At 38.1% G+C, this 15,832-nt stretch overlaps 1 protein-coding gene across 1 annotated transcript; it reads right to left on the bottom strand.

The window, feature by feature from the left end:
* Nucleotides 1-1,371: 1,371 nt before the first annotated feature.
* Nucleotides 1,372-15,584, bottom strand: LRRC53 (leucine rich repeat containing 53). The gene is given in 9 exon segments (XM_090271414.1): nucleotides 1,372-1,445; nucleotides 1,448-1,535; nucleotides 1,537-1,605; nucleotides 1,608-1,711; nucleotides 1,714-1,906; nucleotides 1,908-3,721; nucleotides 6,324-6,839; nucleotides 12,333-13,148; nucleotides 15,497-15,584. Coding segments are annotated over 9 exon segments (3,762 nt in total).
* Between the last annotated feature and the right edge of the window lie 248 nt (nucleotides 15,585-15,832).

Raw genomic sequence — 15,832 nt, forward strand, 5'->3', positions numbered from 1 at the left:
TGGCATAAGATATAAGCTCAAGCAGAGAGTCTGAACAGAAAGAGAGGGGAGAGGAACAGAAATTATAACTAAGATTTTGAGTCCAGGGAGAAAAGAGAAAGAAGAGAGGTAATAAGGTTAGGGACTTTCAAAATAAGAAAATTGTCATTTGCTGGCAATTTTGAATAAGAAAGAAAACAGAAGCTAGGTGGGGCATGTAGGCTTTATTTATTGTTCTAGTAGTCTTTATTTATTGTTCTAGTAGTCTTTGAAGTTATAATATTGCCATATGTAGATATATAGATACAGACACCTAGACAGATATAGAAAGAGGTGAAAAGGTAGTTAGTTTCTTTGCAACCTTTCCCCCCCCCTCTAGAAAATGTGAAGTATTCTATACCTTGATGGTATGCTTTCAACAGTTTACTGGGATATTAACAAATTGTCTGAGTATACCTCGTATCTTTCAAATAAGTGTGGCATTGAATGCGAGATGCTTATCCTGCTAATACTTTTAAATCAGATGTTTATAAGCATTTAATTTTTGTGCACAGGAAGAAATACTAACACCAACAGTAGTGAGTGGCATGCTCATCTCAAGAGATCAAACCTTGAAATCTTACAAGTTAATGGGTTATTTAGTTTTCAGAATCTTAAGTTAATAAACATAGGCAATAAAGCCTCCTTAAAATTCCTTTTGTTCAGGATCCATTGTGTTGATCTCGTAGCTCCATTTGTTCTTTTAAAATGATTGAAGCCAAGATCTCCACCTAGTGGATTTGTAGAATTTTACAGGTTTTACAGAAATCCTTGATTTGTTTTCTCTTAGAAAATTAACAGGTTTTAAAGGCTTCTACTTAAGACCAAGCATAATTGTCAACCAAACAGTCTGAAATGGTTGAAATATACCAATATTCATATCAGCTAGACTACAGTTAACAAGCAAAGCTCAACTTTTATTTACATACCATAATTAGGAAAGCAGATCAGGCACAAATATGAATATATAATCATCTATGTAGAAAGCTATATTGTAACACCGCTAATTGAGATGTGTATAGTAATTTCCATAAAATAAACATCAAGTGTAAATCTGCTCAAGTACTATTTTTTCTTCTTCAATCTTTCATTTACTTAAAGCTTTTTAAAAAAATTCTCTTTTTTTCCCAGGACTAGGCAATTTTTTTCTTTCCCACATCCCCATTTCTTAGAAAAGAAAACTCATTTGTGTCAAATATATCTAGTGGCTCCATCTTTGATTTTTGCATTATATTCAAATGTGTACTTTTATTTCACTGATAACAAAGAGTTGCTAAGGATATTTTTCTCCAAAATAATACACTTGAAATGCATGTAAAAGCTGAGGAAGTTTGTGTGTCCTTTTGAAGAAAGCTAAAGTAGAAAATGATTATTATTTGAGTTATTTTGTTCTGCCTCTAAAGGTGATGTATTAGCATATTCAGCAGAGGTGGATGCAGTGTATGTTTCAGAGCAGAGTGTTCAGCTTCATTTATTCTTCTAGGAATTAGAGACACCTCATTTTCTGTCTCAAGACTAAATGCCTTTTACCTCTGGTAAGATGTAAAGTCCCTCAAGTGTCTCCATTGTCATTGCGCCTTCTGTGTGTGTGTGCTGTTATCTTGCTCGGGTTGACTACCTTGAGCCTCTCTCAAATCATGCATATCACTATTTATTGGAAGATCCATTTCACTATGAGGTAGTCCATTTTCATTTCATGGGAACTCATGATACTCAAATCCTCAGCTGTAATAGCAGCCTCAACAGAACTTGAACCATGTAATGTAAGATTTTTATGTTTTCCATTTTCCCAAGTTTGTTGCTTTTCTTTTGTCATGCCTTTGCAGGTCCTCTGTCTGATCTGCATTGACATACTAGAATTTGCCTTGCTTTTATCAGGCATTTTTTTCCTCCTCTTTTCCTACTATTTTTATCTCTAGTGCTTCGGTGACTTCATCTCTGGGCAATGCATTTGTGCCGTCAGTTCCTTTCTTGCTACTACTGGTTAGATGCCCAATGGCCTGAGTACTAAGAGAAGTACTGGTATCCTTGGGAACTTCCACTCTATTTTGGGATGGAAGAGAATTCATTTTCATACCTGTTAGGTTGCTCTGGGATTGTGTTTGGGGAACGAGAGAGAAATGATATGTTTCTGTCTTAGGAAGATTTTTTCCTACATCCGTTCCCTCGTCCATAATACAATTTTCCATAATTTGATGTGATATTTCGGGTGTTGTCATTAATGTTTTTTCTTCATTTCCAAGTTCTTTATTACTTAAGTGTTGCACTACATGTTGTAGCATTTGATTTTGATCTACAGTATGTTCCTTGTATGTGTCTGTCTTGTGGACACCGACAAGTTGTGTTTGATTTTCCAAGGACAAAGAAAACTGGGTTAGTACACCGGTCTCAGATTTGCCCTGCTCCACATGTTCAGGGGGCAGTGTCACCGCTTGGTCAGTAGCCCTCCTGAAATGGCAGGGTGCTAAAACATCCCTGCCTGTATTTCCCCAAGACACTGGTAAAGAACTGGAAACTACCGATGCCAGGTGAGTTGCACCTTCCATTGGCTCAGCTGAGAACTGGGAGTGTGAGCACCTGTGTTCAGCTACAGGGGGTGTGAACCCAGGCAATGCTGCTGGGCTTCCACTGGAAATGAGAGCAGGAGGGTGACAGTTGCCTTCCACAGAGCTCTGGCTGACGACAGGCAAGTCGTTAGCATTGAACAGAGGAGACTTTTTAGTGTGTTTTTTGTAATAGGGGGTCTGATCTGGGGCATGTTTGAGAGGCAGTCTCTTTGAAGTGAGTGCAACATAGTCATTACTCTCTGACTGTTGGGGAAAAACTGCAGATGCCAGGTTTATTTTGGCTTCTTTCTTAGAAGTTTTGGATAATTTCTTAGGAGGTAACAATACTTGCTTGCATTTTGTGGGGAGTTCCGTCAAGGGCTTTTCTGGATGGACTCTGGCTTTTCTAAAAGGGTGTACACTTAATTTTGTCCTTAAATGGTGCTTTCTAATTTTCCCTTTGAGATCAGATTGACTGGTTTTCTTTCCTTTCAGAATCTGTGTATCAGTAAGGCATTCTCCTCCTGTGCTTCTCTCCCATGCGCTGCTACATTTTTTGAGAGTCAAGGTGGTCAGTTGGTTGCTTTGATTTTTATGCTGTTTTGAATGGGTTGATGTTTTGGGTGACATCACCAGTCTATTTTTTTCAACTGAACCAGGATCATAGAAGCTAACACTCCTAGGGGAATCCTTTTTCTTGATATCTGATGATAACACTATGTTGTCCTCACTCATAAGGAATTTTTCTATTGCACTATAAATTTGGATTTGCTCTTCCTTGGACTTTGAATGTTCTCGACGATGTGGCTTCTTTTCTTTCACATAATCTTTAAATTGGTCATAGGGCACATATTTACAAAGAAGAGAATTTGGGGGCTGAAAATACCTAGGCCCGCTCAGTTTAAACAGTTCACAAGGATCATCATATTTTGATTCATGTTTTTGTAAGACCTTTTGTACATCAAGTTCCTCAGGCTCATAAGGTTTGGATGATGAGTTTGTAATAAAATGTCGCTGCCTGTGAGGTTGTAAGCCATTGTCTTCTTTTTCTATTGGAGGCTGCCATGATTCATTTGTTAAATGCTTTTCAAGATTTCCTCTTGCCAAAGCGGAAGCTCGTGTTGCATATCTTCTACTAAATGTGTCACTGCTGATATCTGTGGAACAATAAATGCAGGAATTTAACAGTGAGCAGAGTTTTATTACCCCAACCAAACAGTTGCTTAGGAACCTTATCAAAGGTGTGAAAATGATTCCTCTAATTATGGCAATTCTTGAATAATTTCTAATTTTTAATTAAACCCACAAAAGGACACTTGGCAATTTGCTGTGTTTGCAACGACACTCTCTATGGCCACATTTTAATCAGTTGGGATGCTGACTTAAAAGTCATGGAATTGGAGATTAAAATGTCCAGACTTGTACACTTTTTGATTAGTTGTTTTTTGCTTAAGTAGCTTTAAATATGAATAAAACTTAAATCTTTTTCAAATAACCATAGTAATTTTCTTATGCATTCATTTCTCACTTGGAACTGAATGAACAGAATAAAATATTGAATAGTGTTCAAGTTTCAACAACAAAATAAAAATGCTTATGATAATCTTGGATCCATCAAAGCAGAGACCATACCTGTTTTATGGCCCAACACTTAATACAGTAATAATTAAACATTTGTAAAATGAATAATTATTTAAAAATATGGCCTGGTCTGTGTTACAAAAATCTCTATCTGTGACTTTTACATGGAGCAGGTTAATGATGCATGTTAAATAATATTAATGACAAAAAAACATATTAATAGCCAAGTATTGTGCTAAATATTGTACATTCATTATCTCATTTAATAATCATAATAACTGTGATCTATTGGACAAATTCTATTACCCTATCACTTTCACAAATGAAAAGAACAGTTTAGGGAGGTTGAATAGATTTCCCTCAGTCACATGCCACCTAAATGATGTGAGCAGAACCTGACCCTCATCTGTCTGACACTAAATCCTATCCTCTTAACCACAATGCATATTAAGATCACATCTTATTATTAAATTTTCTTAATATTATGAAATTGTTTGTTTTATCCAGACAAAGAAAGAATTATTTCTGTTCAATGATAGAAAAGAAGAGGTGAACTAAGCCTCAGAATAACATCTAATATTATCTAAGATCTGCCTTCATTTTTCCGGGTGACCTTGGAGAAGCCACTTACTCTCTGGATTTCAGATTAGACTAGATGGAAACTTTATGTGGATATAATTTTATGTGGGTATAAAATTTATGTGGATATAAAATTATTCCGGGAAAAGAATTTGTAGCCATTATCAGATTCTAACAGAGTTTTGTGACTCAGAGACAAATATGAAGAACTATATGACTAGATCATGGCTAAAGTCTCCTCTACCCTTGAAACACTGACTCTGGGCTTCCCAGTCAGAAGGCATCATCAGAATGACATTGCCTCTTATTGACGTCTGTTCTGAAGCAGGTATGGCCTTGGTTGATTTCTCTTCAAATTCCTCTCCTCTTCAGCTGCAGTATCATGCCTGGCATGTAGAGGAATGTCAACTGTTTCTTAAAAGTGTACCAGTATGACCAACCAGTGTACTCTGTGTGAGACAAGGGACTAGGTTTTAAATGATTAGGGGGCCATATTCCCTTCAGTATAGGATTTTCCCACAGAGAAATTAAGGCATTGGGCAAAGCTAAAATGAAACATGTGCCTAAGGTATGATTCTATTGAAAGGCTAAGAACTTATTTTTTTTTGTAAACTAAACCAATTCGATCTGGTTTTTATGGCAGATGTTTATTTCCTTGGCTACTCTTCTTTTGAGTCAAATCAGCAATCCTCAGAAACTGGTAAAAATTGGAGTCTAGGGATGCAATGGAATAAATTTTCATCCTGCCTTATGCTACATGTACAATAACATACAGTTTCGTTCATTTCCAATGGTCCCCAAATCCATCCTTGGAGTTGGGTCCCCATGGTAAGAATGCCTTGGTGCAGTACTTCTGTCATTCACATTCTGAGAGAAAGCTCTCCTTGTTGTAATCCAATTCAAATAAATGACAGGAACCTCTTTACAGAGCAGCTGTCAAAGTTTTCACTGCTAAGCCTGAAAGCATCGCCTTACTATTCAGGAAGAAAAGGGAAGACATTTAATTCATTGCCTCCACCTAAATATTGACATCGCCCATGTACAGTGGGTAGATGTCACGGCCAGATTCGCTTGGCTCCCAACATAGGACAATGAATTAAGCCCTGACTTTCCCTGGACTGGGAAGTTATCATCCCTGACAGCTCAGCAAGCAAAGTATGTGTCTTGACATCATTCCTGAAATGAATCACTAGCATTAGAAGGCCCATTCTTCTAACATGTCATGCTCTGGGAAGGTTGCTTACTGCAGAATTGGCATTAGAGCTCGAAGGATGGAAGTCGATACTCAGCCTCCCATAAATCTTAACAGCACTATTGCTATTTAAAAGGGTTCTTTTATTTTTTTTTTTTAGCATTGTTAGATGTTGGATCACAAAATTCACTTTACAAAGGGCATGAGATGTACTCTCATCTCCTGAAGGTAGGGAATCTCCATCTATACCTCACCCCAAACAAACATGCACACACATGCAATGTTTTTAGAAAAGGAACAGACCGGTGCTACAAGGATTTTTCTTCTCCAGTTGAGGAAATTAAAAGAGGCTACCTCCTTCAGAAGGATTTAAAGAGAGTGGGATTTTCTAAAACAAGACAGCTCACCTATTTTTCTTGTTACATGCTGTGGCAGAGTTTGAGGTTGGAGTTTCCCAGGCCCATGATTCCTTAGATTTCCAGCTCTCTCTGGACAATATCTTGTAAGTAAGTCCACTTCATTAAAAGCTGCCGTATTCCCAGGAGGCTCTGCACATCCTGACTGTAGCAATCTGCCACCAAGGCAGACGCAAGTGCTGTCTGCCTCATGGTCCTTCCCTTTCAGGTTTCCAAATGGTGCTTCAAGGGCTGCGGACTCAGAGGTCAGTGCTGTTTGATGGCTCTTTTCCTGTAAAAGTGGCATTTCCTTTCTGGATCCCACAATGGACATGACCTTTATATTGTTTTCCTGAGTTAAATGGCAGTTATGGTATCCCTTAGTGTGGTAATTTCTTGCCTCATGAGCACACAGGGATTCACCAAAGGTTCTGCAACAAAGGTTTTCTGATGTGTGTTCATTTTCTTTGCCTCGTTGGAGTTTCCAGTTAAATGCAACTAAGCCTAGGCAAGTGAGACCAACAGCTCCTGTGACAAACAGAGAGACCATTAAAAGACAACATCATAAGAAGAAACATATAAGTCACCAAATGTGAAATCCACAAATATCAAGGTTAATGGCTTAAAGGGCATCAGAATGGGTGGAAGGTCTATCACCATGTGGAAAAATAGCAGTTCAGACAGAGGCTATATTATCAACATGTTCTGTTTTCTAATTTAAACCTTTTTGTGTGTCTATTAAAAATGATAAAAAAAACAATACCATCTGGAATGTCTTTGGTAAAAAAAAAGTTTGTTTTTTTTCATGGACGTAAATTCACTCAAGATGAAATAATTCATGCATTAGAATTTTTTTCCTGCCTACGGGAAACCAACTTAATTCCAAATTTCCTATTTCTTAATTCCATAGTCAGTCCCCCCAAATAGTCCACATTTAGTATAGACCCTGAAATTATCACATACCACACCTCTTCCTCAAAAAGAAAAGTTGATTCTACATAGTGTTATTATTTTTTGAGCACCCCTAATGTTTCACCCCCTAGCTCAGTGTACCTCCTTGGCTTCTTATTATAAAGTCTAAACTCCTTGACATCCAAGACTTGGTGCAATCTGGCTGTGACCTCCCTTTTTAGCCTTGTGTTTCATTATTTTGCAGATTCAAACAATATGCTTCAAACTCTTCAATCTATTAGTCTAAAAATGAACTTCTAAGCCTTTGTGGATGTTCTTAGTGATGCTTGTAATACTTTCTCCTGTCTCTGCTAATTTGAATTTTGTTTACCCTCTAAAATCTAAGTCAATACCTCTAAATTTATTGATAGCTTTTGGTGTCTTTTTCAACCTTGCAAGGATCATTCCCTTCTATGAACTTCCACAATAATATGATTAACATCTAAGTTTAGAATGCCTGGTATGGTCATTTCCTGTTCTATATAGGTACAGTATAGCTTATCCTCTGAATAAAATTGTAAAGGCAGTGTTGCTCAGACTCAAGTGGAGTCTAACCTGTTCCTCCCTTCCTGTTTCCCATCTCAATAAACCACATCATCAACCACCTAGATGTTTAAACCAAAGTCTCTGAGTTATACCTCAACTCCCTCTATATCACAGCAATTTCCCTTTTTTCTTAGCATCTAAAATTATTCTGTTCATTTATTAATTTTCTTTTCACTGTCTTCCCTTCCCTGCTAGAATGAAGCACTGTGAGAAAATGGACATTTTTAGTTTTATTCAAAATTGTATCTCCAATGCTCATAACTCTGGCACAGAGGAGGCACTCCAGAAATATTTATTGAATATTAAATAAACATAAGGAATTATGTTTATAAATTTCAATAATGAAAAGTGCTGAGTGGCCTAATCTTACAAATAAATCCCCAAAATGGTGATCAGGAAGACATGGTATCAGTATTGGTTTATTTAGGAACAATGTGTTCTACACCCAGCTATGCCTATGAACTTTGTTACCTTGGGTAGGACAATTCCCCCAGAGAATTCAGTTCCCCAACTGTGGAACATGAGGACATTTCCAGATGAATGAGTGATATGAGACGTGAATGAGAAGATATCAACATTCTAGGTTCATTGGTTGACTGCATTATGCCTGGTTCTTTGCACTGCAGACAACGTTAAAGAAAATGTGATGATATATTTTGAACTTGAAAGAAAAGGGAAAGTTTCAGACATGGTTGTTTCATTTTTTCTGTTAAAGATAAAGATTAAACAAAAATAATGACAGTTTCTGGTAAAATCCTCCAAACTTTGTATAGTTTACTAAATCATAAGGTCTTATAATATTTCATTTATTTAACAACAATAAATCTTAGAGAGTGCTACAACATATTGAAATAATTTAATTTCTATTACAGACACAGCATTTTTTAAAAGTGGTAGCATAAGTTAGATTAGAGTATTTTTATTGCCAGGTCCTGCCCTGGCTGGTTTAGCTCAGTGGATTGAGCGTCGGCCTGCGAGCTAAGTGTCGCTGGTTCGATCTTCCAGTCAGGGTACATCAGAGAAGGAAAACTCTGACTCCAAAAAACCTCCGCTGCCTTGCGGCATACCTCTTCAGGGGAAAGGCTAAGGGAGTAAACCCCGACAGAAAATCCGGAGCCGGAGTCCCTAAGGCGGTTTGACGTTGTAGTCAACACCGGCAACTCCTGCGGCGCACCTGAACCCAAGCTGTATCGACTCCGTCTTTCCCTTGGACCCTTCAGCTGCGAAGAGAGGGGGGGTCTGCTGCATGGGCAACAGCAGACCCTCCATATTACCCTGCCCAGGCTCTGTAGCTTCAGCATCATCGCAAGATGTCGATTCAACACGGGAGGAGACAGATGCCATGTCACTCCCGAGTCGGACTGCACAGCCATTCTCGGCGGTGCAGATAGACTCTGAAGAAGCTACACCATCGTCTCTTGAGACGGACGGCTGCCGACGACGACGATTGCCAGGTCCTACAGTTTGATTTATTTCAAATGAGGGCTTTAGATTTTAAATGTTTAAAATGTATGAAAATAATAAATTTTTGGAAACACCATCTCTTTTCTATGGAATAAGAAAACTCAAGATTCAAAGTTTTATTCTGAAAATTTTCTTGGGCTAATTTTATAACCTCTCTGAGCCTTATTTTCCTCTTTTGCCAACTGAGGATAATTAATACCACCCAAAGATTAAATGGCCTAATATATGTGACATGTTTAATACAGTGTTTTGATATAGTAAGTTTCAATGAACGGTCATTGTGGTTTATGCTCACGATTGCTGCTGCTGTTGTTTGGGTTTATATTGATTGCCCTGTTAGGTCCTACAACACTCAGCTGTTAGGTAAAAAAAATTCCCAGAAACAAATGAGGAAGAAAGTACTTCGTATGGTTGATGCAGGTACTAAACCAAACAACAAAGTAAAGAAAGCCCTAAATTTTCTTAAATTACGTGCTTCAGCCATTGAAATGGGAGTAGGCATAACCTGACTTCAGAATAAAGTTTTCCCTCTAATTGCGTCTAATTGGCAAGGGGAGCACTGTCCACGTCAGAGCTATGTCTGTGTCACATTACCAGTCAGGTATGGACATTTTTTGTTTGTGCAGAGAGCAAAAGCAGCTAATGAAGCTTGTAGGCAAACTGAATGAACTAGTAAGAAGATGGTTGAATTTTCATTGCCGTGGGCATTATTGCTATTTTCAAAAACTGTTCTGACAATCTTTCTGAGTTGGAAAAACAAAACAAAATAAAAAGCAAAATTAATGATACATTGTCATTGAAGTATTGGAAATGTGTTACAGCTTCATTAACGTCTTCTATTTTTACTCATCAAGTCACAGAATAAGAAGTGTCAAAATGTCAGTGTTTGGTGCCAAATAACCACTTATCAGTTTTAAATGAACTGAATATGATTATTTATATTATTTTGAATTGTGCTGTTTATCTATAGCTGAGGAAGAACATGGAATCAGAGGTCAAATTAGAGTTCTAAGTCTTTTTGCTACTACCTAGCGATTTAGATAGTGACCACACTTTTACTTCAGAAGGAGCAGAATCTTCATGGAATAAACTGATGTCAAAAGTCAGAGTTTTCTAGAAGAAGAATCGCTTTTAAAAACTTATTTTTAACAATTACTCAATGGAATATACATTTGATGATAAATTCACACACTATAACCCAACAGGAATGTAGTTTTATTTATAATTTATCAGAATTTATTCATGCATATTAACCTTCTTATCATTTTGACAAAATCTTTGGAGTCTTTAGAATTTCTGTCTTTCTCTACATTAATGTAGAGTTGTTAACTTAGCAATATATTTTCTGAAAATAGATATAAAAGATACCTAGGAGATATTGAAAATTACCCTGTTATAATATTCCCAAAACAATGTCCTATGAAACAATGTCCTGTGACAAAGAGAGTTTATGGGCAATAAGTTTGAGAAATGCTTTATATTATTTCTTCCTCTTAGATTCATAATGGTTATTAGTAAATGAAAATAAATGATAAATTTTGCAGTAAAGAAGCCCTTTTCACTTTGTTTAATCTAACATTTCCCAAATCTATTTGAACCCCATAATATATTGCTTATATGTGACTCTGTTTGTTTTTATGCACTATCTATTCTTTATCTCCTAGAACTAGTATTCTAAGACGTCCATTAAAAAAAAAAAAACTATCTCTGTCCTATTGTTTCATCTTTTACAGTAAATTATTTCTTAGCATGTATAATTACTGACATGGCTGCACAGTTTTTGAAACAATGTATCCTTCTGAGAGGATTTGAATTGACTTTCAAATGAGTTTGAAAAACTAGTGGTAGTTCCTTTGCCTAGACTTGATGCTGGTCTCCATCTCTCCAGATTACAGGTATAACTTAGAAGTTACAGAAAACATCTGATGTTCAATTAATTTGCTGGAAATCTGCTATGGAGTGATTATTTATAGTACATATTCAGAATACGTAATTTCAGTCCTGGATGTGAGCCTCTGGTCTTCCACTTTGGGGAACCCTTCTCCCAATACACGTGCACGTGTATGTGCACACACACACACACGCACTTCTCATCACCATGGTTACCACAGATGCAGAGAATTTTACCATGCACTGCAAGCAGAAGGGAAAACACACATTGAGGTAAATAGCACAAGAAATCTCATGCAGATTTGGTCTTCCACTAATGACACCAGCATCACTTTATACCATTCATTCAGTTAGATGTAATGGCAGCTGATGCACAATTTAAATTTTTTTAAACTACCATAGGAAATTTAAAGCGTTGAATATTATCAATCTGTGAAAGGATGGGCCAAGCTTTTGAAAGAGACAAACAGAAATATTAGAATTAAGAACCCCAAACAAAAGGAAACCAAGGAACAGAGAAGTCAAATGGCTTGCCCACAGTGACTCAGCAAGTAAGAGCAGAGCCAGAATTCAAACCTGGGCAAGCCAAGTGCAGAGCTCATGTGCTCCATCACTGTGCTATACAACAACCATAGAGTAGGATGCACATGATTGGCATAATAGCATGTCCTCATGCACTTGGTAAGGCCAATAGTTCTTACTACCACACAGAGAGGCACACACATGTGGGTGCCTTGAAGAAAGAAACAATGTATGTCTCATAAATTCTTTAATCCCTAACTCCCAGCACCTTCATGGATGCACCAGTGCTCTTCAGCATATGGGCAACTGATGAACTGTAGATACTACTCCCTCACCACAAACAAGAATGCTGAAGTCTACATAGCAAGTTAACTTACGCAGGATCACAATGATAGTTATACCAGAGACAGAGCTCTTGAATTCTGGTGCAAGGTCATTTTCTTCACGTTAGACAACTTTTCTGCAACAAGAAAATTTTTGCAACCTGTGCCAAACTAGATAATATCCTCCTACATCTACTGATACATTCCCCCTTCCACCAGCCCTGGCAAATTTTTCCAATTGCCTGAGAAAGGCATCATTTAGTATATGTCAAGAATATGGACAAGAAGGAGGAGAAGAGGAGGGGTACACTTCTTCCTGGCATACCTGCAAAGCCCAGGACAGTCAGCAGGGCCACATCCTGCCCTGGGAGGAGGGGACTTCTGTCCTTTAGAACCAGAGTGAGGTTGGAAGCTTTGGAATCACAGTTGGTGTCAGACAGCCTTAGCACACTCTTTGCACTGGTCACAGCAATGGTGGACGGCTGGCAATGTAGGGCTTTGGCGTTTCTGAGCTTGTGAGCAGAAGACTTAATGTAGTTTCTTAAAAACCGGGCAAGGGGGTAGAGATCACAAGTACAGCTCCACTGGTTCTTATCTAAGCTCAGAAGGATTAAGTGCTTCAATGGAGTAAAAACATCTGGCATTTGGGCCAACCGATTCCGGGAAAGGTCCACTTCCTGTAGTTGAGGCAGGGGCCGGAAGACATCTTTCCCAATGTAGGAAATAAAATTGTTAGATAAATCCAGGTGCCTGAGACTGTGCAGATTTGTGCCTCCAAAAGAACTGTCTGTCAGGTTAGTGAGCTGATTCCCATCCAGCTGGAGCCGGGTCAGGCCCCTGGTGTTCCTGAACCAGGACCCTCGCAGGGTCCGGAGGGCATTATTGCTAAGCACCAGCACCTGCAGGCTGTGGAGCTCGCTGAAGGTGTGATCCGTGAGCGCAGAGCTGGGTATCTGGTTGTGCTCCAGCAACAACGTCCGCAACTGTGAAAGGCCATGTAGGGCATCTTCCCGGACATCCTCAATGCCATTTCTGCTCAAGGAGAGCAGGGCAAGATTAAACAAGAGAGACAGATTTGTGCTCTCTATAGAGGAGAGGGATCCATCAGTGCTGATCAAAATTCTCGTGGTCACGGGGGCTGCTGTGGGGAAGAAAAGCACAGACTAGAAGCAAAAATACACACAAGTGGAAGGGGAGTGCGGTGAAGAGCAGAGATAATCGATACTCTGTGAGAAATCTGATCACCTGGGTAAAAACAATAAACAAAATGAAAACCAGTCTCTGATTTTTCAGTTTAAGGGGAAGCGGGGCTCTTTATCAGAATGATGGATTTTTATATTCTTTGTTACTATGACATGTTTATTTGAGAACATAAACCCATCTGTTCCTTTACATTTCAAAGTTAATTCACTGTTTGGGATTATCGTCATTGATGAGGGCTTTTTTGTTTGTTTTTGTTTTTTGAAAGTGGTTTTTCAGGCTGCTTCTCTGTGAGACTGTGTACTAACCTGCCCCAGCCCTGCTGGCTCAGTACAGATTCACCCAAAAGCCATGCCTGTGTCTGAGCTTGCTAACGAGTTTCCACTAATAATGCATATTTATGCTGTGAAGTCAGTCATCTTTCCTCTCAAACATAAACGTCTTGGTTGGGGCTGGGAAGGCGGGTGGGGGTGGGGAATGAGGAGGAGCACTGGCTTCTGCTTTTTAGCTCCAGGCTAAAAGTTGGCAACTTGGTAAGGATCTATATTCTCTGCAGACAACCCGAGGATCTGTCAGTGGGGTTCTCATTATAGTCTGGGCCATCTTGGCCTCCTGTCTAATATCTGTTCCCTTCAATGAAGTCCATCATATGATGACAGGTGGTACTCAGGGCTTCCAACTGTTAAATCCCTTCACCATAATCACCTCAGAGCTATCACTGCTCTGTCATTAGAAATCAAAGTGTTTTAACTTAATAAAGATATATTATAATCAGGAGTTATTGTAACACATCTTTATCATGCTAAAATTGTTTTGACTGCAAATGACAGTGTCATAAGGATAGAAGAATCCATTGTCCCTGGGAGGTCTACAGGTGATATTAGAACAATCAACTATGAGGGAAGCAAGTCACAGTTCCCCTATGAAATGCAGACTGCATCACTTACATTTGTAAGACAATAGATTTTCACAGTGCCTTCTTTTTAAGAATTGCTCCTATCTCTGCAGTATAAGCAAGCTTAAGTCATGGTTCTTTTTTTCTTTTTTTTTAAATATTTATTACTGATCATTTGAATTCTATTAATTCTGGCCAATTTGACATTTTGTTTCATCATTTTTTTGATGAGTTGAGTGAGTTCTGTTTTTGTGGATCCCCAGTCCTCTATGGGTTTGTCAACTTCGAGGGAGCAGACTATTGTTTCTGTCCATTACTCCTGTCTAGGACTAGACAGACGCTCCACTTACAAGTCATCCATTTACTTCTTCATGTTTATGAATTTTAACTTCACAGTTTTGGCATTCTGTAAATGAAAAGGAAGATACAGAGGGGCAGCAATGTAAATGAGCAATATTTGTTTCTTAGAGATACCCGCTATCTCTGGGCAAAAATGTGTGTGTGTGTGTGTGTGTGTGTGTGTGTGTGTGTGTATAGTGAAGTTAGGAAATCCAACTGATAGGGTGGAAGTATAGTGTTCAATACTGATTGGAAACAGGGTTCAACCAATTAGCCTTGAAACTATCTCTCTCTCCTGTCAGGGATGACAGTAACAACTACCTCTTAATTCCCATTAAGTCATAGGATTTTAGAAATGAAAGAAATCGTCTTCTTCCTCTTCCTCTTAATCAGACTTACTTCTGAAAGTTTTTCATTGGTAGAGTTTATAACTTGTTTAGCTCGTCTTAGATATCAGAATGTAAATCACATTCTCCTCAAATTTGTTAATAAGGTGTCTTATTAAATTGTTGACTTAAGCAAGCAATATGTAATGAATACAGGCAGCATATCTTGTTAGCATTTCTACAGCTCATTTACCACCAATAAAAAAAGATTAGACTTTCAAAATTAGATGCACTTTGATAATAATCTATTTTGCTGGTACATCACTTAATCTTACTAATGCTGAACAATTGCAGTTCAGGTTTCTGATTCATTGATATTTTTTTCCAGCCAGTGGTAGAGTTCAAATTTGTACAAAGTATGGAAAAATATATAATTTAAGTGATTTCTTTCTTTCTTTTATATAAAAAAGTGTAGCTACATGAAATGGTGGTATTCTCTCTAATAGCAAAATGTCTCAATTACCTCTGGAAGTCTTTCGTTTTCACTGAGACCACCAGGAACAGGAAAATAACATAGTGTTATCAGTCTTTCGTCACAGTGAATAGTTTGCTCTTTCAAAGTTTACCTCTTTAGGCTGAGCCCAGAAAGCAGTCGGTACAATGAAAAACATGACAATGAATTTGCCAGGCACACTGAATACTGCTCTCTAGAATTATTGGTGTTATTACCTACTATATAGTTTAACTGGTGACAGAGGGTTACGTCTCTGGTGCACACCGAACATGACTCAGGGCAAGCTGCCACCAACCGCAGCATGATGGCAGAGAGTATGAGCCATCCACCTGAAAGGAAAGTAGAGGATAATGCACATCATAATGTTGACATTAATTATCCATCATTTCAGTACATTTAGCTTATGAGGCATTTTGGTAATTTTTGACTTTTAATGAGCACACTGGGTTCTCACAAGATGCCAAATAAATGGCTAGAATCTTTAATTTACTTAGAATTTAAACCAAATTGTTAAAGCATTTGACCACAAATTCAGAGAGCTCACATTCAGG

This window comes from Furipterus horrens, unplaced genomic scaffold, assembly GCF_987537825.1.
Source record: "Furipterus horrens unplaced genomic scaffold, mFurHor1.1.pri manual_scaffold_3, whole genome shotgun sequence".
Taxonomy (NCBI): domain Eukaryota; kingdom Metazoa; phylum Chordata; class Mammalia; order Chiroptera; family Furipteridae; genus Furipterus; species Furipterus horrens.